This window comes from Pseudonaja textilis, chromosome 1 (genome assembly GCF_049901715.1).
Source record: "Pseudonaja textilis isolate UNSWEBS1 chromosome 1, rPseTex1.2, whole genome shotgun sequence".
NCBI classification, from domain to species: domain Eukaryota; kingdom Metazoa; phylum Chordata; class Lepidosauria; order Squamata; family Elapidae; genus Pseudonaja; species Pseudonaja textilis.
The window spans coordinates 45991147-46014892 of record NC_141990.1 but is presented as its reverse complement, the minus strand read 5'-3'; the positions used below and the strand labels follow the sequence as shown (position 1 = coordinate 46014892).

At 35.8% G+C, this 23746-nt stretch overlaps 1 protein-coding gene across 1 annotated transcript; it reads left to right on the top strand.

Annotated features, from left to right (window-relative positions):
- Positions 1-1084: 1084 nt before the first annotated feature.
- NEK2 (NIMA related kinase 2) lies at positions 1085-17232 on the top strand. Its single transcript, XM_026695379.2, has 9 exons — positions 1085-1270; positions 3625-3842; positions 6452-6692; positions 8368-8450; positions 8638-8764; positions 9078-9297; positions 10593-10647; positions 10999-11069; positions 16084-17232. Exons 1-9 carry the CDS (start codon positions 1175-1177, stop codon positions 16311-16313), a joined length of 1341 nt encoding a protein of 446 aa, XP_026551164.1. The 5' UTR covers positions 1085-1174; the 3' UTR covers positions 16314-17232.
- Positions 17233-23746: the final 6514 nt, after the last annotated feature.

Here is a 23746-nt window from a genome sequence, read left to right as displayed (position 1 = left end):
CAGCCATGTTTGCCAATTCACTGCAATCTGATGTGGAATTTATGATGTGAGGTTAAGGAACAGATGGGAACAGCTTGGGCTGCAGTGTGGAATTGCTCAGAGTCTGAGAAAATGGAGAGGCCATATATATTGTGAAAATTAAACAAATCTTCATTAAATTGAGATTTTTCTCTTTGAGAGTTTGAAAGAAGCCCTCCATGCAAATATTTTTGCTCAACCCATTTAAATGAAGAATGACTCATAACTAAACCTATAAATAAAAGGCTCCTTTGGCCTCCTCTGCACCCATTCTACTTCTGGAACACTAGAAGCCACATCTTGTTCTGGAGGAATAACAGCATTCGGCAGTTTCCCAAAACATTGAGTTACTTAGGTAACAAAGACGGGATAAAATTTCAGCAAATAGAACACATTTCATGGAAATCTCAAAACGCCCTTGCTTTCTGATGTGAATTCTTTTACCTCCTTCTTAAAAAGCTAGTTCACCGCTATTGGTTTCTATCTTGTGAAATTTGATATTCTAATTATTTTTTGTAGAATATTATCTTTATGGACTTTATTTTATGGAACATTATACATGTACAGGAAAGCTTCGCTCCAAGAGTAGTTGATGAAAAAGATAAATATTGTAAGGTTTATTTCTGAACACGTGTATCAAGGATTGGACTGTTTATTAAAGGCTAGGTGTTTACAATCCAATCTTAGTTTTGCGAAAGGGAGCAAACTAATTTTTCTATCCTTGTAAACTTTATAGGGCAAATGATTAGGACATACAAGGAAATGATTCGATGAAAGCGACGCTAGTTTGTTTGAAATAAAAAAAACCTGGTTCCCCACCGACACCTTAGGACGCTTCTCGGAAGGCAGACCACCATCGAAGCATCAGGTTAAGATAGGGGCGGGGCTCCGAGAGCCAATCCGGATGATCTCTATCCGTTTCTCGCGCCGCCCTGAACCGCCATTAATTGTGGTCGCCTAGCAACTGCCGAAGCAACCGTTGCGCGGCGCGTCCAGCACGTAGCCACAGGAGCCAATCGAAAACCAGACGGCGAGGTTTGGGCGGAGCCGCGAGGCCAGGCCAATCAGCGAAAGCGCGGCGCGTTTTAAACATCTTCCGTGGCGAAACGGCGTGTTTACTGTTTAGGGGGTCCGTTGGATATCGGAGGAGGCGAGGATGCCGAGCCGCCCCGAGGATTACGAAGTACTCTTCACCATTGGCGCCGGTTCATACGGCAGATGCCAAAAAGTGCGGCGGAAGGCGGACGGCAAGGTGAGCGGAGGAACCCTCCGGCAACGGTCCCCTGGCACTTGGCGTTGCTTGGCCGCACGCCGCCGGGTACACCTAAGCTCCGCGGAGCCTCTTCTTCTGCCCCTCCTGCTCGTGGACGCCGACCCCGAATGGGATGGCCGTTATCCATGAAGCCTGGAGAGCTCTGGAGAGGGGGCGCTGCACTTGTTGTTACCGTAGGCAAGATCTTCCAGTCCATGCTGCAGAATTGCACCATACGTGAAACTATACGTTATTACCAGTCCACACAGTATTCTAGGCTAAATATATAATTGGCTAGTTTGTGATTCAACGTATTACACCAGCAGCCACTAGGGGAAGATGGTTGAGAAAGCCAGGAAACCCCGCCTCACTAGTCCTAGTAAGTTCTTCTAGTGGTTTTTAGTTGCTCACCTGGAAGCCTTACAACTTATAAAGTGAAACGGTTTTGAAGTTGACCTTGAACAAAGAGAAGACCAACTCCCTTTTTTTCCCGGAAAATGAATTTGGTTTGTTTTTTAATTAATAATATGGTAATACATAAGATTTTTTTAAAAATCATACATTAAATCAATGTGATTTCTGGGTTCTAATGCTTTTGGTCTGGGATACATATTCTGAAGTACTAAAGCCACATGCACTTCCAGAAGCCATCCTTAAATGGATGTTCCTTTGATAATTACAATTAAATTGGAATTGTTTGCTATTTTAATGGGCCTGGATATGTGCGCTAGGAAAATATTTTCTATATTAGACTGGCCATGGTCATAATTAAAAATTGAATTTTATATAATAGAAATATGCTCTTATGACTAGCAGGGTTTGCCTTAAGTAATTCTGCAATAAACACATATTAAAACAAATCAGATGACCTTCCAGAACTATTAAATATATAATAGATATTAAAATATTTACAATCTAGTTGTTGACCTTTAATGTTGTACACTCCCTGGAGTGTGTATAAATTAGTAAATATACTTAATGCATTTAATTCAATAGCAACCATTGCCCTGTTGTGTTATCGTTTTGGAGATAATTCTTTACCTAAGCAGAGAAACAGAATGGCCAAAGCAGATAAAAAAGCAATAGGAGCAGGAATGTTTTCCGATTTCCTGCTGGCTTTTCCATTGAGTGTCCTGGTTGGGAGCATTGGAAATTGAAGATTTCAATTGAAGCAGCCACAACTTCCGCAAAGTTCATTCCTTTGGGACTTATAGGCTCTGGATTTTAAATGTATTCTTTAAATTAGCCTATTTGAGGTACCTTGGTTCAAAAATTGCTAGCCTATGGTACACTGATTTGCCAAGTTAAAGGTAATGACAAGAAGAGTTTTAGTAGTATAAGGATGCTGTCGGGAAGTCATTGCTATGTGAGGATTTTATGGAATATTGGGATGGTTTTTGTTATTTATAAAACAGTAAATCTGGGAAAATCCAAAGTACAGAAATATAATAAACTAAATCTTAGGATCATCTTTTAAAAGGTGACCCGATGTCTGCTTGGTTAGTGAAACTGAGCAGATTGAAAACTCAAAAATATATTGGTTCTTGGAGTTATCCCAAGTTGTTCAGAAAATATGTGTTTTGGGGAATATACTTTAACAAATGTTGCTATGAAATCTCAGTCCTTTGGAATAGTTTGCTTCTACTTGAATGTTTGTAGCACAAACAAGCTTAGGATATTTGTGACTAGTTTGGGTAATTATATGTTTTTAATTGCATAGTTTCAGTGGGATATAGTAATGGCCTTGCTATCTGCTTCTTCTTTGATCATTATGGCATAAAAGTGTTGTTATTCTTTATTATGAGCCATGGTGGTGCAGTGGTTAGAGTGCAATACTGCAGGCTACTTCTGCTGCCTGCCGGCTGCCTGCAATTTGGCAGTTCAAATGTCATCAGGCTCAAGGTTGACTCAGCCTTCTATCCTTCCAAGGTTGGTAAAATGAGGACCCAGATTGTTGGGGACAATATGCTGATTCTGTAAACCGCTTACAGAGGGCTGTAAAGCACTGTAAAGCAGTATATAAGTCTAAGTGCTAATGCTGTTGCTGTTATTCCTGATAAGAACTGACAGAATTTACAGCCTCCTTCCAGAGGCAGCATATTCCTATATTTAACAAGGCAAGACTCTTAATGAGGGAAAGCCTGGATTGTACTCATAAAATACCAAGTGTATTGCTTGATATTATAAAAATGGAGGGTTAAGATGTTTGTTGCAAGAGAGACATGAGACATAGTTTCCTAATTCTTGGATTACTTATTTTAGTCCATTGGACTTCATTCCAAATGATTGCGCTATTTAATCATTTTATTATATATTTTTCATAGTTTAGAAATGGCTTATTTGTCTTCTTTCAGGTTTTAGTCTGGAAGGAACTGGACTATGGATCTATGACAGAATCTGAAAAACAAATGCTTGTTTCTGAAGTGAACTTACTTCGTGAACTGAAACATCCAAATATTGTTCGTTATTATGATCGTATAATTGACAGGACAAATACAACACTTTATATTGTGATGGAATATTGTGAATGTGGAGATTTGGCTTCACTGATTGCAAAATGTACAAAAGAAAGGTATGTAAAATCTCTGAGTTATTTGGAATGTTATGTTGGTTCTGGAATGTATGTTGGAATTCATTATCATTTAGAGCACTTCTGCATACCAGACTTCTTTCTAACACTTCCTTATTGTAGCATATACTGTATATAGATAGTCCTTGAGCCCAATTGAGCCCAACATTTGTTTTCCTAAGCGAGACATTTGTTAAGTGAATTTTGTCCCGTTTGACCTTTTCTGACACAGTTGTTAAGTTAGTATGGTAACACGGTTGTAAAGTGAATGTGGCCTTCCCATTGACTTTGCTTGTCAGAAGGTCATAAAAGGGGATCATTTGACCTCAGGACACTACAGCCATAATAAATATGAGTCAGTTGCCAACACCTGAATGCTGCAGTGGTTGTAAATATGAAAAACGGTGATAGGTTACTTTTCAGGGCCATTGTAACTTCAAATGGTCATTAATTGAACTGGTGTAAATCAAGGACTACCTGTACTTGAGACTGAGTTGTACTGTTTATGATCTCTTCCTTGTATCTTCTTTCTTGCAACTCTTCTGTGGTATATAATAGCCAAAATTAAAATAGCTAACTAGACTTATCTAGAAATAAGCAGGCTTGAATTCCTGTGTAGTTCCCCTTCTCCAATGACTATTAGTTAGCAACTGTTGAGGCTAAAATTAAATCCATGGAAAAATGAGATATAAAAAGATGCCACTTAGAACAGGAATTCCCAACTGCCAGGCCATGACCCAATACCAGACTACCGCCTGTTCAGAATTGGGGTGTGAAAGTGGTGGGTGAGCATGTGTACACAGTCAGTTCCATTTACCTAAATGGCAGGTGCATTCACCCCCTGCTTGCACAAATGGAGTTGCCTGCCGCTCACACAGAATCACCCCCCCACCTCCCGCTGGTCCGCAAAGCTGGAAAGGTTGGGAATGCTGACTTAGAAGATTCTGATGACACCACAATATTGTTTGAATGGGGAAGGTGTAATTTTATACCACACACAAAAAAGACTCATCTGGAAGTGCTCTCATTTATTTAAATTATGCATATTGAGAGAAATCAACCACTATGAAATTTCAGGAGTTTGAGACAACTTTCATGACAAAATACACATACTTGTGGTAGAGTCATTATTTTTAAATTCATGCCCTTGTACTTGGTCTGATTATTTTTTATAATACAGTACAGCAGGGTATGTTCAAATTCAAGTACTAGTTCCTAAAACTTTTGGCTTATAAAATAATTTATAAGTTAGGCATTTATTTCCATAGCTCTCTATTTGAAGTATTTTACCTAATTTTTGCCCCCACCTCCATATATTGTGGTCTCAGATTTTAAATTTACACGCAGGTTAATAGAGGATGCAAAACAAAATTTGAATACAAGTTTACATTTACAAAATTAAAAAAAAAATGTTTCAACCAGCCAGCTATGATAGTTGGCTCGGTTATAGGATATATCTCTTCAATGTTATAAAGTAAAATATGATAAATTGAAATCCTTTTGTTCTTGCATCTTTCCTTTAAATCTGAACTTGTGTAAATAATGTTGAAAATCATCAGCATAATCTAGAAGAGTCCCCAAAGAGGGCAGATGAGGATACATAACAGAGCGATGGACAGAGTAAATCAAAGATTGTTAATAATCCAGAATTTTGTATGCTGGGGCAAATGGCCCAGTCCTTCTTTTTGTGTGAAAGTTGAAAACGGTAAAAATGATCCTTCCCCAAACTTAGAGGCAAGTATTTTCTTTCCAAACTCTTCAGTTTAAAAGAATGTTCCAAACAGTCAGATTTAGTTTATGCTCACATTTCTGGGAAAAACATTGCAACAACTGAGAAAACAGTCTGAATTTGGGTGAGGGTGTGTGTATTTTTCCTCCTTTGCAAATAGGTTTGGATAATAAAATAGAATCTTGCTGTATCTTATCTTACATAAATCTTCCAAACTTTTACCTCTTTGAAGTATTTATAAGAGGTTAAGGAGAGGGAGATAGAATTCCTGTTCAACTGTTTAGAGAAGATTAGTAACAAGAATTTATTTTACCCTTATTTGGTACAAATGAAAAAAAAGGGTGGGGGAAATGAATGAATAATGCAAAATGGAAAAAAAAATCAGAATTAGAAGTCATAATACGAAAGAACAAAAAAATCAAACCAATATTTATTTAAAATAATTTTCAATTACTATCATGTTCATGACTACAAAATGTTAATCGCTCTGATTTGTATATATAAAAAAGGCTTGTAAGCAGCAGAAAAAGAAGTCCTGTGAAACTTCCTTATACGCTATTCAGAATGCAAATTCACTGTGTTCCCTGAGGATTAGAGAGTCAGTTTTGCCCATTTACAGGGATTTTTAAAAATATATATTAGTATAAATTTTACACTTCTTCTGGGAGCAATCAAAAGAATATGTGGGAAAATAATCTGCAAAATAATAAAATTTTGTCTCAGGACTTGACAGTAGCTATTCAGGTAAAAATGTCTCAATTTTAAAAGCCTCTAAAGTATCTTATTCTTAAATCACATTCTACTGTATAGAATTTTGAGAATTAGTTGAATGAAAAAAGTTTAGTCTAAAAGCACTTAAAACAACCTTTTCCTCTTTCAAAAGGCATTATCTGGATGAAGCTTTTGTTCTTCGCGTCCTTACTCAATTGACTTTGGCCCTGAAAGAGTGTCACAGGCGGAGTGATGGTGGTCGCATTGTGCTTCATCGAGACTTGAAACCAGCAAATATTTTCCTTGATGGCAAGAAAAATGTGAAACTTGGTGATTTTGGCCTGGCTAGAATACTTCATCATGATACCAGTTTTGCAAAAACATTTGTTGGTACACCATATTATATGTCTCCAGTAAGTGTCCTTCAAACTTTTTCAGATTAGTTTTGTTCTATGTTAGCATGGTCAATATATAATAAATCTGAAAACAAAACTACATGTTTTTTTGCCAAGCTGTAGTAAGTAACTTGGCTTTTTTTTAAACAACTTAAATTAATTGAACTAAAATGAATTGACTTTTCACCAGACTTCTTCCTAATTTCAGTGCCACTGACGGAAGTCTTCCTATCTGTCTCCCTCCCTTTATATGCCCCAAATTTGCCTTGTGAGAAACAAGGAGAATGCTTATTGGGCAAGTAGAAGTCTGATTATAAGTTTTTGAATTTTGTTCAAAACTATTAGAGAGCCAGTTTGGTCTAGTGGTTAAGGCACCAAGTTAAAAAGCAAGAGATTGAGCTCAAGTCTTGCCTTAGTCATGAAAGTCAGCTGGGTGGCCTTGGACCAATCACACACTCTCTCTCAGCCAACTTACCTCACAGGGGTCTTTTGTGGGGAAAATAGGAGGAGGAAAGTGTGTCGGATATGTTTGCCACCTTGAGTTATTTGTAAAAATAAAGTGGAATGCAACAGAACAAACAAATTAAGAATTATTTATAATGTGATATTTGTCACATCTGGGTAAATAGTTACAATTTTGAAAACACATGCTTTTTCCATGGATTTTTAAAATATTAAGAAGGCATTGAAAATAATAAATATATTCTATATATGTTTCTGAAAATACCCAAAACATCATTTAATGGCATAATTTTAATCAAAACTGCTGTTATCTCTATAATATATAAAAAATAATATTTTTTAGAAAAAACGCCTACAAAAATATTGGGGGGGGGGACTTGTTTGCACCTTTCAAAACTGTTAGGACAGAAAAATTTAACACTTCCTTGAAAGGTAATGAGTGACTGAAGATACGGTTTTCTTGGAATTTCAAAACTTCTTTTGTCTTTTCAGTGCTGGTATAATCCAGGTCTAGGGTAATATGGTGTTGGAGATGCTGCTTCTACACAGTTTGTTGGCTCTACAAACTGAACCAACACTGCCCATCTAATGGAGCATGAAATAATAACTACATTGAGTCTGATTGTACTTGAAGTATTCCCACAGAAATTTATAGGGCTTAAGTTAATCATTTACTAAATTTTATTCTAGTAGTTTTGCTTTCCTAATCTAGAACCCTCTAAGATATATTGAGAGGAAAATCTTTGAATTGATTTCTTAGCAAGCAAAATGATGCTAGTAGATTATTCCAGAAGATATAGTCTGGGTTTATTCAATATACAAAGCCATATTATTGTGGTTTGTTTTATATATATATATATCTTCTGTGAATTATTATGGTTATTCAAACTATGACTTAGATTTTGGGTAGTGCTACTTTGAAAAAGACTAGGTTGGGAAGGCTGTCCAATATTAAGGAGTATTTTACAGCTGAATCAGTGATCCCCAACCTTTCTGGCAGACTGGCAATGGTGGTAGTGGTGGGAGAAGAAGATAGTTTCACACATGCTTGCCCCCCCCATTTGTGCGGCCCAGTTCCCAACAGCCCAAGGGGTTGGGGACCCCTGAGCTAAACAGTCTCCAAACTACATGTGATTAAGTAATTGATTTCCTAGAATGGTGTTCCCTTTAATTTGCTATTTTATTGCCATGCAATTATTTATATTTTAATAACTTTTAATCTAATTTTTAGGAGCAAATAAATCGCATGTCTTATAATGAAAAATCTGACATCTGGTCTCTAGGCTGTTTGCTATATGAGTTATGTGCACTGTCGTAAGTATTGTACTGCAACTGTTTTAAAGCATATATTTGAGAGTAATATTGAGCAGCTGTTCAATATAGCTATATCCTTAATGTCAAGCAATAGGACGTAATATTTTACAACACAATTCTCTAGAAAGTTTAATAGTGATCATTTTGTAGATTTAAAATTGAAAAGCATGCCTTTCACTTTTCCTAGACCTCCATTTACAGCTTTTAATCAGAAAGAGCTAGCACAAAAGATAAGGGAAGGAAAGTTCAGACGAATCCCATACCGTTATTCAGAACAGCTGAATGAACTCATCACAAAGATGTTAAACCTGAAGGTAAGATGACTGCTGAAAAAAAAAAGAGGAGCTGTGTTTTGAAGGAGCTGTATGTGGAAAATTTTCTAGAACTAATGTGCGCACTCCATCTAACTTTTAATCCCCCACACCTTTGCCCTATCTCACTAAAAGGTGCTCTTGAGAAGAAAGTGCATTTGTGTGACTGCTTAGTCTTTAATGTAACCAAGTGCCAATAGTGAAATTAAATCCAGTTGTTAGAGATATATACACCTGTCTATACATATGTAATCTTTCTCTAGCATTTTTAAAAGAAGTTTTTTGTAAGCTAAGCATGTATTTTTCTGATTTCAAGGATTATTGCCGGCCTTCAGTTGAAGAAATTCTACAGAATCCATTGATAGTCGATTTGGTATCTGAGGAGCAAGTGAGAATTTTGGAGAGGAAAGGACGACGATCAGACCAGGATAAAGTAGAAAGAGTTTCAGGAACACCAAGTAATGAATTAAAACTGAAAGAACAACAGCTGCAAGAGAAAGAGAAAGCTATAGAGGAAAGGGAACATAGACTAGAACGTAAGTGAATTAATAAAACATATATGTGGTATTCCATCACTGGTTGCTATGAGCTTAATCATCACAACAAATGATCTTTTGTGATACCTAAAGTGAAATAGAGATTTGAAATAAAGGAACGAGCACAGTGAAATTCATGGAATTTCAGAACACTTATAATTTGACTTCTAGTATTCTGAAGTAGTCCACTGATACTCTCTGACAGCAATCGAATTCTAAACATCCACAATGTTAATGTGATTATTGTAGGCTAAGGATTCAAATGATGAGTGAACTATTTAAAAAGGTAGCGCATTAAATAGATAATACAAGGTTGAAATCTACTCTTCCATTAAAATTCACTGAGTGACTTTGGGTCTTTCAGTTCAAGGTGCCTTAGAGGGTGGTTGTTTATAGAAGAATTGGAGGCTAGCATGCTATTTATAGTGCCTTGAGTAAAAGACAATAAGTTTTTAACAAATAAGACAATGTAAATTTTATAACTGAGTTTAGGGCATTACCTACACTAGTATCTGGATTTTACAAAGTATTTTAATTGCATACAGTTTTCTCATAAGCAGAATAAAGTTATTACAGGTAGTCCTTGACCACAATTGAGCTCAAAATTTCTCTTGCTAAGTGAAACAATTGTTAAGTGAATTTTGCCCCATTTTACGACCTAGCTTGCCACAGATGTTAAATGAATCACTGCATTGTTAAGTTAGTAACACAGTTGTTAAGTGAATCTGACTTCCCCATTGACTTTGCTAGTTTGAAGGTTGCAAAAGGTGATCACATGACCCTGGAACATTGCAACTGTCATAAATATGAATCAGTGCCAAGTATCTGAATTTTGATAACATGATAATGGGGATATTGCAATGGTTGTAAGTGTAAAAAACAGTCATAAGTCACTTTTTTCAGTGCCGTTATAACTTTGAATAATTGAAGTGAATTCTTTATTGTCATTGTATGTATATGCACAGTATACATACAACAAAATTCACATAACACCCAGAGACCAGACTCAACATGCACACACACGTGACAATCCCCAAACACCTCCCCACCCGCCAAAATTCCCCGCTTCCTAAAAACACACAAGCATCCACACAACAGACCAAGTAATACTGTCCAACAGCTCACTGATGGTGGTCCTTAAGTTCATTATTTAGTGAATAGTCACTAAATGAATTGTTGTAAGTTGAGGACTACTTGTGTTATTAAAATAAAGAAATGTTATGTGTTTCTCTGTCAAATAAAATACCAATGGTGTTAACTGCAATCTTATAAACATACTTTTCTTTTTGTTCTAGAGAGAGAACGAGAATTGTGTATTCGGGAGAGATTAGCAGAGGACAAATTGTCTAGGTCTGTTCTTAAATGTTTGAAATGTCTTAGTTTGCTACAATAAAGTTTTTTTAAAAAAATACCATGGCATAGGTTTTTGTGGCTGGATCTTTATTGGAAAGGTTAGGCAACCTCCTATGTGTGGAATTTAATTCCTGGTATCCTCCAGCCATTATGGCCCTTTATGAGAATTCTGGATACTAAAACATGCACATTTGGATGGAACATACTGTAGGCTGGGAAAGACTACAGAGCTAGACATTTGTGATATAACAATATTTGCTAGCCTTCAAAATGTTCTAGATTAATGGAAATAATTTGGAAATCATTTTAATATAAGCTTTGTTTTTTCTAATCAACTCCTTTTTATAGGGCTGAGAATTTGATGAAGAATTACAACTTATTCAAGGACCATAGATTCTACCTGCCAGCAACTTGCCCAGGTAGGAGAAGATACAGGAAACTCCTACTGGATTACTAACCAGGGATACAGAAGCTTCCATCATTAGCTTTCTTCTACCTATATGGCTGATATCAGCCTTCTGGAATTGTGATAATCCCAGAATATTATAAAATGCTTTACTGTTGAATTATGTAGAAATACTGAATACATGGCTCTGTGGTTCCTAAAGATCTGAAACTCTAAGCATAGTAAACAATGAAAGATGCTTCAAGAGTTGTGAAACCACAAATCCATGTTTTCAGTAATGGCCCTTCACAAATCATGAAGTATACATACTTCAGGATTGTAAGAAACTTTCCTTATATGGAAAATTGTGACTTCTACTAAACCTTTCCAAATTACTGTGAGTTGTGATTCTTTTGTGTACTTGATCAGAAACAAAGTATGTATTCATGAAAGAAACAACTTCTATTTTCATGTGAAACTTGGCTGTTACACCTGGTATATTGTTACTATGTTTGGGTGACATTGTGTAAATATAGCTATTTAATTCACCCATTCTTTGTTATTTATTTTTATATGTCTCAGTCTTGACATTCTTAAACTGTGAAATTAGTCCTTAATAAAATATATTTTACTATTTTGTAAATAAGAAAATGAGATTTCTGTAAGGTAATGAAATATTTCAGTGGTGCTAATTTTAAAAATTACCTCTTCATTTTTAAAGTCATTAAGTTTTGCTATTATTATGTATGCCACTATATTCCTGTGTAGCGGGAAAGTAATGCACTTTGGCTGGTTTTCAGACTGGATTACAAGGAGTTATTGCAATCTTGGAAATTCTTCTCTACTTGAAAAGATGTTTTCCACTAAGTATTTGGGAAAAATACCACTTTGAGCATATACAGCTTCAAAGCTTGTCTAGCTTTATGAAAACTTTTTTTATAGAAAGCCATTACAAATAAAAGGCTTAGTTGTCCAGGAGCTAGACATTCCTTTTTTTAAAAAAAATTGATGTCGAAACAGTTGTCTCTTAAATATCAGTTGTCCTTAATTCACTTGAACAATAACAGAACTTGGTGCTGTATTAGAACAAATTTACAAGAGGGACTATCCTGTTTTCACAGGATAAACTAACAATAGCTAACATTAAGCAAGGCACAAATGTAAATAGTCTGCCCTCACCCCAGTAGACTTCAACAAATTTATTGCCAGAAAATATAGTTATCTCAAAAATGCTTATTCACTAACAGAGCAGTAATTAAGATAATTAAGCAATGGTTCTGGGTGACATATGATAATAATGGCTCTTGTCACTGAACAATCATTTTTCTGGACAGTGTAGCTCTTACATGTGGTATCATTTAACTAATTCCACTACAAAAAAAATCATAACCAAATACATATTGTAAAGTTGTTTGTTTCTTTTAAGAGGCAGGATTTTTGTTTTGAATCTGCTATTAGGTTGTGATTAAAACTTCAAATAGATAACTTCTATATTAAATTGACATCAAAAATGTATGAGGGGTCTGTGCTGAATCATATTAATGACCTCTTTACAGTTTTGTCTCTAGTTACCAACCAGATGTTTTTGAGTGGCATATTCTATACTTTTATTAATTTATTCCTACTCAAGATAATGGGGCCTAATTTAGTTTCTGTGTATGCTATTCAAAAAAGTTCTTCCTTTTACCTGCACTGAGTATAAACTTCTTGAAGCAGAGCTGCAAATATATTCAACTATATAATAAAGAAAAATGTAAATTTTTGCTTAATATTGTATTTTGGATGACATGTAGTCTGTAGGTTTAAGGACTTCGGTTGTATTCTCTGATAACCACATCTATAGCATTTTTTCACAACAACTTATATTTTTCTATGCTGGCTGATGCAAGAGGCTGTGCTTTTACAAACCTGAAGGCTCTTGGGTAGGGGCTAAAGAAAGGAACAGATTGACTATACATTTTCTATATTTTAGATACTTTTCTGAAATGAAAAAATTACAAATGCAATAAAATATAGTATAGCAAATTCTGAAACTTACATTGCTATAATATTTAGAATTATAGAAAATGTTACTTAACATACAGTAAGCAAGTTTTATTCTACATGGTAAACATCTGTTAGACCTAATCTTTGTCAGGATGGAATCTGTGATGCCTATTTGTTAGAATGGATACTTGGATAAAGTTAAAATTAATTTTCTCCTTCTTGAATGCCATTAAGATATGTTCTTTAGAGCAGTAGGAAGAACAATGTTCATTTAAATGCAAATAAACATTTGTTTGCTAAATGTTCCCCTAAATATTAAATAGAATCAAGCTTTAGTTCCTCTGTAAAATGTTTAGGTTTTGGAGGAAAATAAAACAAACCTTCAGCTAAGAGTAATGATTTGTCCTGTCATTTTGCTGATCTTTGGTTGCATCTGCACCCACACTTCCATTACCTATATTTTAAAGATATTCCTTCACAGTTGTCTCTACTTGACTGTTCTTAAATATATAGAGAGTATATATCTTAAAGCCAATTGCATCACCTCATGCTTTGGATATCTAAAACTTACCAAGAAATTGTAGTTTTTAACACAATAGGAGAGAAAAACTGTTCTTCCTTGGAATATATTGACCAAATATAGTATAATTATTGTGAATTAAACTTCGTTTCCAGCTTGCTTAGTTCTTTATCCCGGCCCTTAGTTCTAGTTCTGAGATAACCACTCAGAGGTCCTTCATCTGAAAAAAGTTATATGGTCCTGAGCTTCTGAAAGTAAAAACATAAAAGATGTGTTTTCTGAGATGTGTCTTGGCCTCTTCTTAATACCTGGTACAACATTCTGATTAACAAGGCTGCTAAGTGTGGGCTAAGTAGCATGACAAAACTGCATTCACAGAAAACTTATCAATGGTTAGTCACTGAATGGAGTGCCATTTTGCAAATCTCAATTTTGTATTCTTTATCTTTTTTTTCTGATGATTTTGATGAAGAAATGGAACAAATGCTAATCAAACTCGTATACTGTACACACAACTGAGTAGCATATTAATATGATTGAAGACTTAAAAAATTCAGTTTGATCTTGATGGATTAGAAGAATAAGTTGTTAATAACAAAATAAATTTAATAGAGACAAATACAACTTTTTCTTATGAAAACATTAAATGTACATGTATATGAGCTAGTAAAGGTGAACAATACAGGAATAAGAGCAGCATAATTTGGGTGCAAATACTTAACTGAACTGACAAATAATAACTATTAGGGTGCATGAACAGAAACAGTTTCTAAATCATAGGCTAATTTTGAATATTATATCCAGTTCTGGGTACTACATTTTAAGATGTAATTGAAGAATTGAAAGCAGGTTCAAAGAAGAATAACTAAGGGTGTTCAGGTTAGGCATATCATGTATGGGCTGCAAATATCCCAAGGTCTGCATATTTACAGAAGAGAGATCCAAAAGATTTTGTGATGGCATGCTTAGCAAACCTTGAGAACACAGGAAGTAGCTAGAGAGGGAAAGGAGGAAACAGCTGTTTCAAAAGCAATTTTGGGGATGGGGTAGAAGTTCAAGAGACCAACTGTACCTCTGTGAGAGTGGCAGGCTCGGGAAATGAGCCATGTTGAGTTCTGAAAAAATATTGCAAGCCTTGTAATGTAACAATATTAAAGTCTACAAAAATCCACACAACTTATATTTCATTGGGTTGGGTTACTTTCTGATGCTTCATTTGGACTCAGTCACTTCTGGACTGGACCATTAACTCACTTGTCTTCCTCCTCCTTTGTGGTCCCTACAGCCTTCCCTCATCCTCCACCTTCTACTACTATTTCACTCATTTTTCCCTTCAGATCTGAACCAAATAATTTTCCAAGAAAAAAGATCAGTAGTTTACTGCTCCTTGTTATTTATTCAATAGGCAATACCAGCAATAACAGGATGATTGGGAGTAAATGTGTCACTTCATATGTCCGAAAGGGCTGGTGTGACTGATTACACAGCCTGTTGGACTTATACTAGCAAACCTAAGAAAATAATCCATAGTCATCTAGATCAGCAAAAACTAGACATGCTTGACTCCCATCTTCCTGGCTGGATAATTAAGGGGAATAAAAAAGTTATGGGTATGCATAAACTCTGATATACTCTGTGTTGTCAAGAAAGAATAAAGTGTAGGGTTGTCAATTAAAAATCTATTATAAAAGTTCATGATTTTTATTTTATTAAACATTTCAAAAAATAAAATACAAATGAAAATAGTGGAAAAACTGCGCAGGGAAAATGGAAAACAAAGGTCTGTGGGAAAAATGGAGGAAAAAAAAAAGAAAAGCATTGATTTCCAACTTGTGGCAAGTACCAGTTCATGGAGTGAAACACCTATTATCAGAATAGGCTTCACAGACTGGTATAGAATTTGAAGAATATAATAATAGAAAATATATTAAAAGGATAGCATATTATGAGCATAAGAAGAACCTTACATGATCAAGGATGCTCATGCTATTATTGAAGGTGTTATGTGATTATTTTATGCAAAGTATTTTTATATAATTCTACCAACTGTTAGCTTTTTCAAGATGAATCTTTTTAGCATTGCTGGTTCTTACCTATAATTCTTTTTTCATAAAGGAGTTATAAGTATGAAAATAAAAAAGTAAAGCTAAGAAACAAACACAAAAGGAACTGTGATGCTGTCATTTGAATATTGCCTAGATATGTTTCAAATGGCTTTCGGACAAAAATCCTGTTCTTCCATTAAAAAAAACACAAAAAAAATGAGCTGGAAGATCTCTCCATGGCTACAAAAACTATTAAAAAAAATTAACTCAAGGTGTTTTTTTTTCCAGGAATACAGTAACTTATTTGTACTGGATTAAATAATGTGGCTTGCATTTATTTAATATTTCTTGGTATTCCTATTTGCCATACCATATGAATGAATTCTATGATATGATAGTCTATGATACTAGATATGAATTCTAATATTTTGCAAATGTTATGGCTAAAGAAGTTTATATGAATATTACAAAAGTATATTTTTGTTTGTCTTTTTAAGAAGATGAAATGTTACCTGTCCATACAGCAAGAAAAAAGAAAGTCCAGTTTGGTGACGAAAGTAAAGAAAATGCTCAAGGTGAGGAAAACTTGGAAAACTTTTCCCAATCAAGAGAAAAAAATTGTAACTTGAAGAAGCGTCTTTATGCTGCAAATCTGCGTGCTCAAGCCCTGTGTGAACTGGAGAAGCATTATCAGTTGAAAAGCCGTCAGCTGCTGGGAATGCGTTGAAACAGTTTATTTGTGCCTGTACAGAAGAGTGATATTTCTATGATGTTTTAAAAGTATATTTTTGTAATGGTTACGATGGAAAAAGTCTGTATAGATAATTTTTGATGAAAAATAAGCTCTAAAATGTTTTAATCTAATGATTTGTGAGCATTTCTCTTTTTAGGGATTGTGCACTTTTATTCACTCAATGACACCAAGAAATTACTAATATTTTTAAAGGAAAAAATGGTTTAGAAGATGTTTTAGGATTAAGATGAGAGTAAACTAATATTGCTGCAGTGTATCAAAAGAAAAGAGAATGTTAGGATGGGGGATCTTTCTCCTTTCCAAATCTGCTTTTTCCATTCTTTTAAGTATCTTAAAGTTTTAGTTTTGATATTTTTATATGTGTAAGTTGCCAGTTGGCTGCATCTGTTTTATCCCCATTAGGCTTTTTAGGGTTGAGATTACTGAAAGCATGGTCTGAAACAATGATAAATTGCTTAAAAGGAAAAAATATGGTCACCAGAACTTAAAAATATCCAACATGTAGTCATCAGAATTTTGCACCTAAACAGCTTGTTTTGTTGATTTGTTTGGAAGGCTTCATCATGAAGTCTATCTGTCAGATGTTATAGACTGTAACTCCTACAAACCCCAAACAGATGATCAGTAATTGGGGATTAGAGAAACTAGTCCCAAGCATTTCAAGATTATTCCTACATATATTAAATGCTGAAGAAAAATCTGCTAAAGATATGTCAATGTGAGTTTTACACATGTAAAAGAATTATATCTCAAGCACATTTCCAATGTTTCAAGTTAGAATGTGATCAGGATGTACAAATGCTGCAACTTGGGATAGAAAGCATCAGTTAAATAGGCTTGTGTGTCTATTTTTTATAGTGTATAATAAATAATATGATGGCACATTCGGTCTAAATTGTTTTGTTCTGTAAATCCAAGTCTGATTACTAATAACTTCAAATTTTGCTAGTTGTTTTTTGCTGCTGTCCTAAATATAGTGTCCCTGTCCTATCCCTGTCATGGGTCTACTGAGTTCTTGAAGTCAGGACTGACTAATGGTTCTGTTTCAAGCGACTGTTTCTAGGAAACAGAATGTTATTATTTTTGACACTAGAGATGTTCTTGAGACACATAAAATGGTGTCTGTAAGAAATATCTGTGTTCTTCATTAGATAAAATTGAGCTAACTTTTGCATCCTTGCAGCCTGAACCAAAGCTGCGATTACCAGATATGCAAAAATCAACCATGAGGCGGCAACAGAGATACAGAAAATATTTTTTTTTGCAGCCCAGATTTGTCGGGCCAACTGTGCCACTTAGAACATGGGAATAAATGCACTTTGGGTCAGGATGTAAACTGTTGCTTAGAAATATTTCAGCCCTATGCTCAAATTAATTTTTATTTTTTTGAACAGCTGACCTTTATGCTGCACCATATGCTGTTTTTGAAATTCCCCTTAGTAAAATGAGAACAGTTCCACTAATGAGTCATTGTTTCCAGTATTTATAATTAGTGAAGTCCGTGTTGGGAAATGGACAGAATCTTGTTTCTCAGTTCTATGAAACTACATAGTATGCCTATTTCAGGGCATTTATAATTATAAAAATGAAACAAAACATACTGTATAAGACAAAGACTGTTTATATTTCCCATAGTGGTAGTATTAATTTATGAATTTATGTTTATTCTTTACATGGAGTGATGGGATCATAGATCTCTCTGCTGACATACTATAGTATCCAACTCCAAAACTGGTCTCAGTCAAATCTTTATTGGGATTATATAACTATACAGTCCAAAAAGTTAGTGGTCAGACTTTTCCTTCCTTCCTTCCTTCCTTCCTTCCTTCCTTCCTTCCTTCCTTCCTTCCTTCCTTCCTTCCTTCCTTCCTTCCTTCCTTCCTTCCTTCCTTCCTCAATTTATACAATACATATAATGTATTAAAACCCAGAACTAAGTTAGTCACCTTTAGTATGGACATTACTTGAAAAGTATTTGCTTTTGATTTGTTAATAATTTAATAACTGGGGAGACTGGCATGCTTACTTACAAATTAGAAACCAATGCCTATGAATTCTAAGAATAACCTTCAACATGTTTTAATTTTTTTCCCCCAATACTTCTATGCATCTGAAGCTGCCTGCAAATATTAACAAGCAGTGCATTTTTACATCTCCCTACTCAATAGTAAATTTCATTGAATTCAGGTGGCGTAGAGGGAAGCTGGGCAAAGCACTATAAACCCAGTGTATAACAGCGAACCGCATTTTCTTGCATGAGCAAATGCCTAATATTGGACTGTACATCCAAGTAAATCTTTTCACTGTTATGATCAATTGTCATTTTTAAATTTTAAAAACAAAAACCAAACGGATACAACAATTTTAAATAGCTAACATGAAAAAATCATAAGCATGACAGTTAAAAAACAGTATGTGTGTGAAGACTGAAATTATGCTATAGCCTGAAGAATAAAACTGACCAAATTGCTGGAAAATCTTACCTATTTGTTGAAAAATTAACACAAATGTTGACAAGAAATACATTTTAACAATTCATTGCTGCAAACCAAGTATACATTTCTTTTTGCCAATTCACAGAAACCTATTAGTGATCAGGTATTCTCCAACTTAGTCTTGGTCTTCTTTGGGAAGTCATTTTTTGAAACATCTTCAAAAAGTTCACACCAAAACGAATGGTTAGAGATCTGAAGCTGATGAATTTTACAGCTCTGATGATTTGAACACTGATGCACTGTATATAGGTTGCATATCACAACACTTTCTTTTCTTTTTTCAAATACAATTGAATTCAACTGATTTATAGACACATTACTTTCTATTGCCTTTCCCTGTTAATTGTTACTAACTTATATACACACATTATATTAATTTTTAACCTTCAAGCAATTTGACACAATGGAAACTTGATTTTCCATGCTGATATAATACTGAAGAAATTGTGGCTATTTGTCTGCCTGTTGCCAAATGGCAGTGCTGCTATATTAATAGCTTAGTGGTCTTGGAAATATCAGATACTTTTACTATACTCAGTAAAAAATATCAGATACTTTTACTTTACTCAGATACTCAGGTGCATAAATACTATAAATACTTTTGTAAATATATAATGTAATAAACATGTTTAATGGTAAAGCAATAGTGAAAGTCCTTATGTGAAAGCTATTTTGGCCTTTTCCAAATCAGACATCTTCTAGATGTGTGAACTTTAACTTGTGATGTAAATAAACATCCTTGATTTTCTGTCAGTGCCACGGCAAGGTATTGCTAGTAGTGGGGCCACATTTACAAGGAGAAATGTAGCAGGACGCTGTATCCAGACCAGCAAAATCTCTCTGGAGGAAGGGGAGATACTGAAATTATCCATGTGACTCCAAACAGCTACTCGATTGCAGAAATTGATCTTTTACAGTCAGCTTATGAGTTGGGTGACTTGGAGCTGGGATTCCATCAAGTTCACCCCCCACAACAAAGCCTTTTATGGACATTAGGCTTGACTGAATCTCATTTCTTAATTGCTTTTTGGATTTTTTTTCATTGTGCTGGAGAGATTAAGACTCTCTGAATTGGCAAGTTTTTGTTGTGTTCCTTAGGTAAGTCCCCTTCAACTTGGAGAAAGATTGTGTAAAGCTATAGACTACTAAAGTTAGCCTGCCTGTTTATAACCTTCAATTAGCTGAAACAGTGCATCATAGTGCAACATTTTTTGCCTCAAGTGAGCCAACAATGCATAAAAATCCAGGGCTATACAATTATATATACCTTTATACCATTGAAATTTCAAAGATTTTCACACCTGTTCTATTTACACAATTGTGACCCCTTCCAATTCTGCTTGGTTAACCATATTCACATGATCATGATTTCTGATGCTCCTTGTCTGTGTCCCGCAAGCAAAGCCAAGGGAAGGCTGGCAGGAAGTTGAAAGTCCCAGTCTGGCAGGCACATTGGTGGCTGGCTACTGGATGAGGGAGAGTGTGCAAGAGGATGTACAAGGAGATGAGAGGATGTACAAGAGGTGCAGTACAGGTTAGGGAAGGTGATGGGCGGGCACAAGACATGCTGTTTGGGTTGGGAAGGTTGCACAGAGGTGTGGCATGGGTTGAGGAGGGTATGCAGGAGTGCACAAGGTTGTGACTGAGATGTGATGAAGATTGGAGAGGGTGCATGAGTGGCAGGTGCAGTCAAGCACAGAGGGGCTTGGGAGTGTGCGTGAGTAAGGAAAACCTGTCCCAGTGACTCAAGACCTTCCTTGCTATCTTCCTCGTGTCTGGGGGCCCTGGCAGGGAAGGTTGGAAATGGCTATCACAAGATCACAGGGTATTTGGTAACCAGTCATAAGCACAAATGAATCACTAAGCACTCAGGTAGTATGGGGGGGGTTTGAATGGCCAACATTCCAAGTTATAACTACCATTGATTTGGAACCATTGAGCCTTTGAACAATAGCTGGACAAATTGTCATAGTTTGAGGACTATCCGTATTGGCAAAGGTGACTGCTGCAGCACAGCTGCGGTCATGGAATCTGATTTCTGCCAATTTCCAACAATAAAGTCAATTGAGACACCAATAGGAGGCTGGAAGCTGCTTTTAGTCCCACTGCTTATTTTTGCTTTTGCTCCCACTGCCCTGGTCATTATGTTTATGTATTAAGTATTAATTAAGTATTTCTGTATTTCTGAAAGATGAACCAACAGGTCATGGGTTGTCCAGTTTGACTTAAAAAGTTTTGTAAATATATTATTTTTTGGATTATGCAGAAAAAGCTGCTTAGAATGTGGATTTCAGAAAGTTAATAACAAATCAAGGGTTTAGAGTTTAGATGGATTTGGAATTATAGTTTTGAATTAAGAAGAAATTTTCTCACAGGAAATGGTGATTATTTAAAAATAAATAATAAATAAATAATTTAAAAATAAAGTACCTTGAAAGTTGGACACTAGAGGGACCTAGAGGATAACAAAATGGAGCAGGAAACCTTAACAGAAGTTTTACAATCCATTTTATTTACAGCCAGAAAGCCAGAGGTGGTATTCAGCAGGTTCTGACCAGTTCTGGAGAACCAGTAGCGGAAATTTTGAGTAGTTCGGAGAGCCAGCAAATACCACCTCTGACTGGAGATTTTACAGTATCCTTCCCCTGCCATGCCCACGAAGCCATGCCCACAGAACCGGTAGTGAAAAAATTTGAATCACCACTGCAGAAGGCCCAAAAGTAAATTATAAATCTAAACCTGAACTAAACCTACGTCTTCTATCATTAGTTAACATATAAAGTGAGTAACAATGGAAGATATAGTCACTTATAGCATCACCACAATCTGTTAACTATCTTTAAGAGTACAGCAGATATTATGACGTATTCTAAAGTTACTCTTATATTAATTATTTGTATGTCTTTTTGTATTTGTCTGGGTCATTTTGCTGTTCTTTGGTTGTAATAAAGTTTTGATTAGATAAAGTCTGTGGCCAGTTTTATTGGTATATCATTTATGGACCATAATGCTCTTGTGATAGTAACTTATGTCTTGATCAGCACCTGGTTAGATTTCTGTAATGCTGGTTAATTTAGCATATATTACCAAAATCTATCTAGGCAGAGAAGTTGGAAGTTCCTCTCTTAGAAATGTTAAAGTCCACATTAATTTCAAGTGTGGCAACAGCCTCAACCCTAAGTTCATCTGGTAGCTTTCATAGCTTTGAGTTGTGAGATTTTGTTGCTGTAACTAGGCTCCACATATCAGATATTATTGGTACTGTTGGTACTGTTGCTGCTGTGTATCAAGGCTAGGTTGGCAGCGAACTGCATGAAGCTGTGGCTGGGTTATCATTGGAATTCTAATGGTACTAGGAAACTTTAATTTGTTGATTTTAGGCATAGTTTAGAAATGACTCAGAAGTCACCATGACCTGACTCAAATTGCTATGGACCCACCCATGATCTCATATTACACTTGGATTTTTTCTTAGGCAGTGGCAACATGATAAAAAAAGAGAGGTATATTACCATCAGCCTGTTACAATAGTCGTATCACTCTGTTGGTGCTTTCTGTAATCATTTCTTACTGCTAAGAAATAAGATGTTTTTGATCATACACACACCTACACCTCCCCCCCCCCCACCATTGGTGCTTCATGAATATTTCAAAGGAACCCTGAGGTTGTTCCTGAAACTGTAATGCGTGTAACTGAAGGTCTAGCTGCCTTTGGAATGAGGGGTCACTATGTCTTGGTCTGGACTGCACTTGGGTGGAAGTCTGTCTGCAGATCCTGGAGAGCTTCCTGTTTTCCCGAGGAGCTCCTTGAGATGGAATGGCAGAAGAGATGCCCAAAGCACTACTAAAGGAAGATGAGGAGTGAACACAGGTAAGAGCCTTTCTTAATATGGATCACCTTTCAAAACAGTACTAAATCTGTGATTATAAAGAGCCTGCACAAAACCTGACAAGTGCCTTGAAAAATACCACCCAGGAATGATATAAGTAGAGATTTTGCATAAGCCCTAAACAACGTTTCTGCTCTCCCCTAAGATAAGATGGCTATGGAAGCCTCTTGCACACTGCCACATACAATTCCCACCCTCACCCCCTGTCACCCCTTGTAAAACTTGAAGCCAGGAAGAATTCTAGTGAAGGGGGGAGAGAAGAGAGATAATGGCAGAACAATGAGGAAAGAAGGAAGGAATAGCAATAGCACTTCGTCTTATATGCTTCTTCACAGTGCTTTACAGCCTCTCTAAGCAGTTTACAGAGTCAGCATATTGCCCTCAACAATCTAGATCCTCATTTTACCCACCTCAGAAGGATGGAAGGCTGAGTCAACCTTGAGCTTGGTGAGATTTGAACTGCCAAATTGCAGGCAGCTGGCAGGCAGCAGAAGTAGCCTGCAGTACTGCATATTAACCACTGTGCCACCGGAAGGAAGGAAAGAAGGATTTCTGATGTTCACTGACACTTCCCACAAGAAAACTCAATGGGGAAGTGAGCATCCCTCAATGGGGAAGCTGGAAGTCATTCCCCCTCTGACTGCTTTTTCACCCATTCATGGTGATATCTCTCTTTAGATAAGGAAATCTCTCTGAAATGACCCAACAGGGTACAGGGTATCTAGTGAGGATCGAACAGAAAAATAGTAATTACTGGGGCATGTTCATTCCACATTTAGAGTAATGTGAGAAAGTGTTTTTATATATTCTTCTTTTATTATACAGATGTAAATACCCCTTTTCCCTAGTACGTTTCTCCTGACATATCAAACTTTGTTTTGTTTTAACAAGTATGGGCAGAAACATGTTCCTGCAGAGCCATTTTAACTTCTTTCAATATATATTTATTTGTCAGAAAGGGCATTATATTTACTAAGTTTCTATGCACCACAAATTGGTATAATCCTCTTTCAAAGAAACG

What these genes read in the sequence shown, in the direction of transcription:
- NEK2 (XM_026695379.2), top strand. Translation starts at nt 1,175, where the DNA reads ATGCCGAGCCGCCCCGAGGATTACGAAGTACTCTTCACCATTGGCGCC. An exon ending in GGCGGAAGGCGGACGGCAAG is followed by an intron (nt 1,271 to 3,624) that starts GTGAGCGGAGGA and finishes GTCTTCTTTCAG; the next exon opens with GTTTTAGTCTGGAAGGAACT. An exon ending in CCTGCCAGCAACTTGCCCAG is followed by an intron (nt 11,070 to 16,083) that starts GTAGGAGAAGAT and finishes TGTCTTTTTAAG; the next exon opens with AAGATGAAATGTTACCTGTC.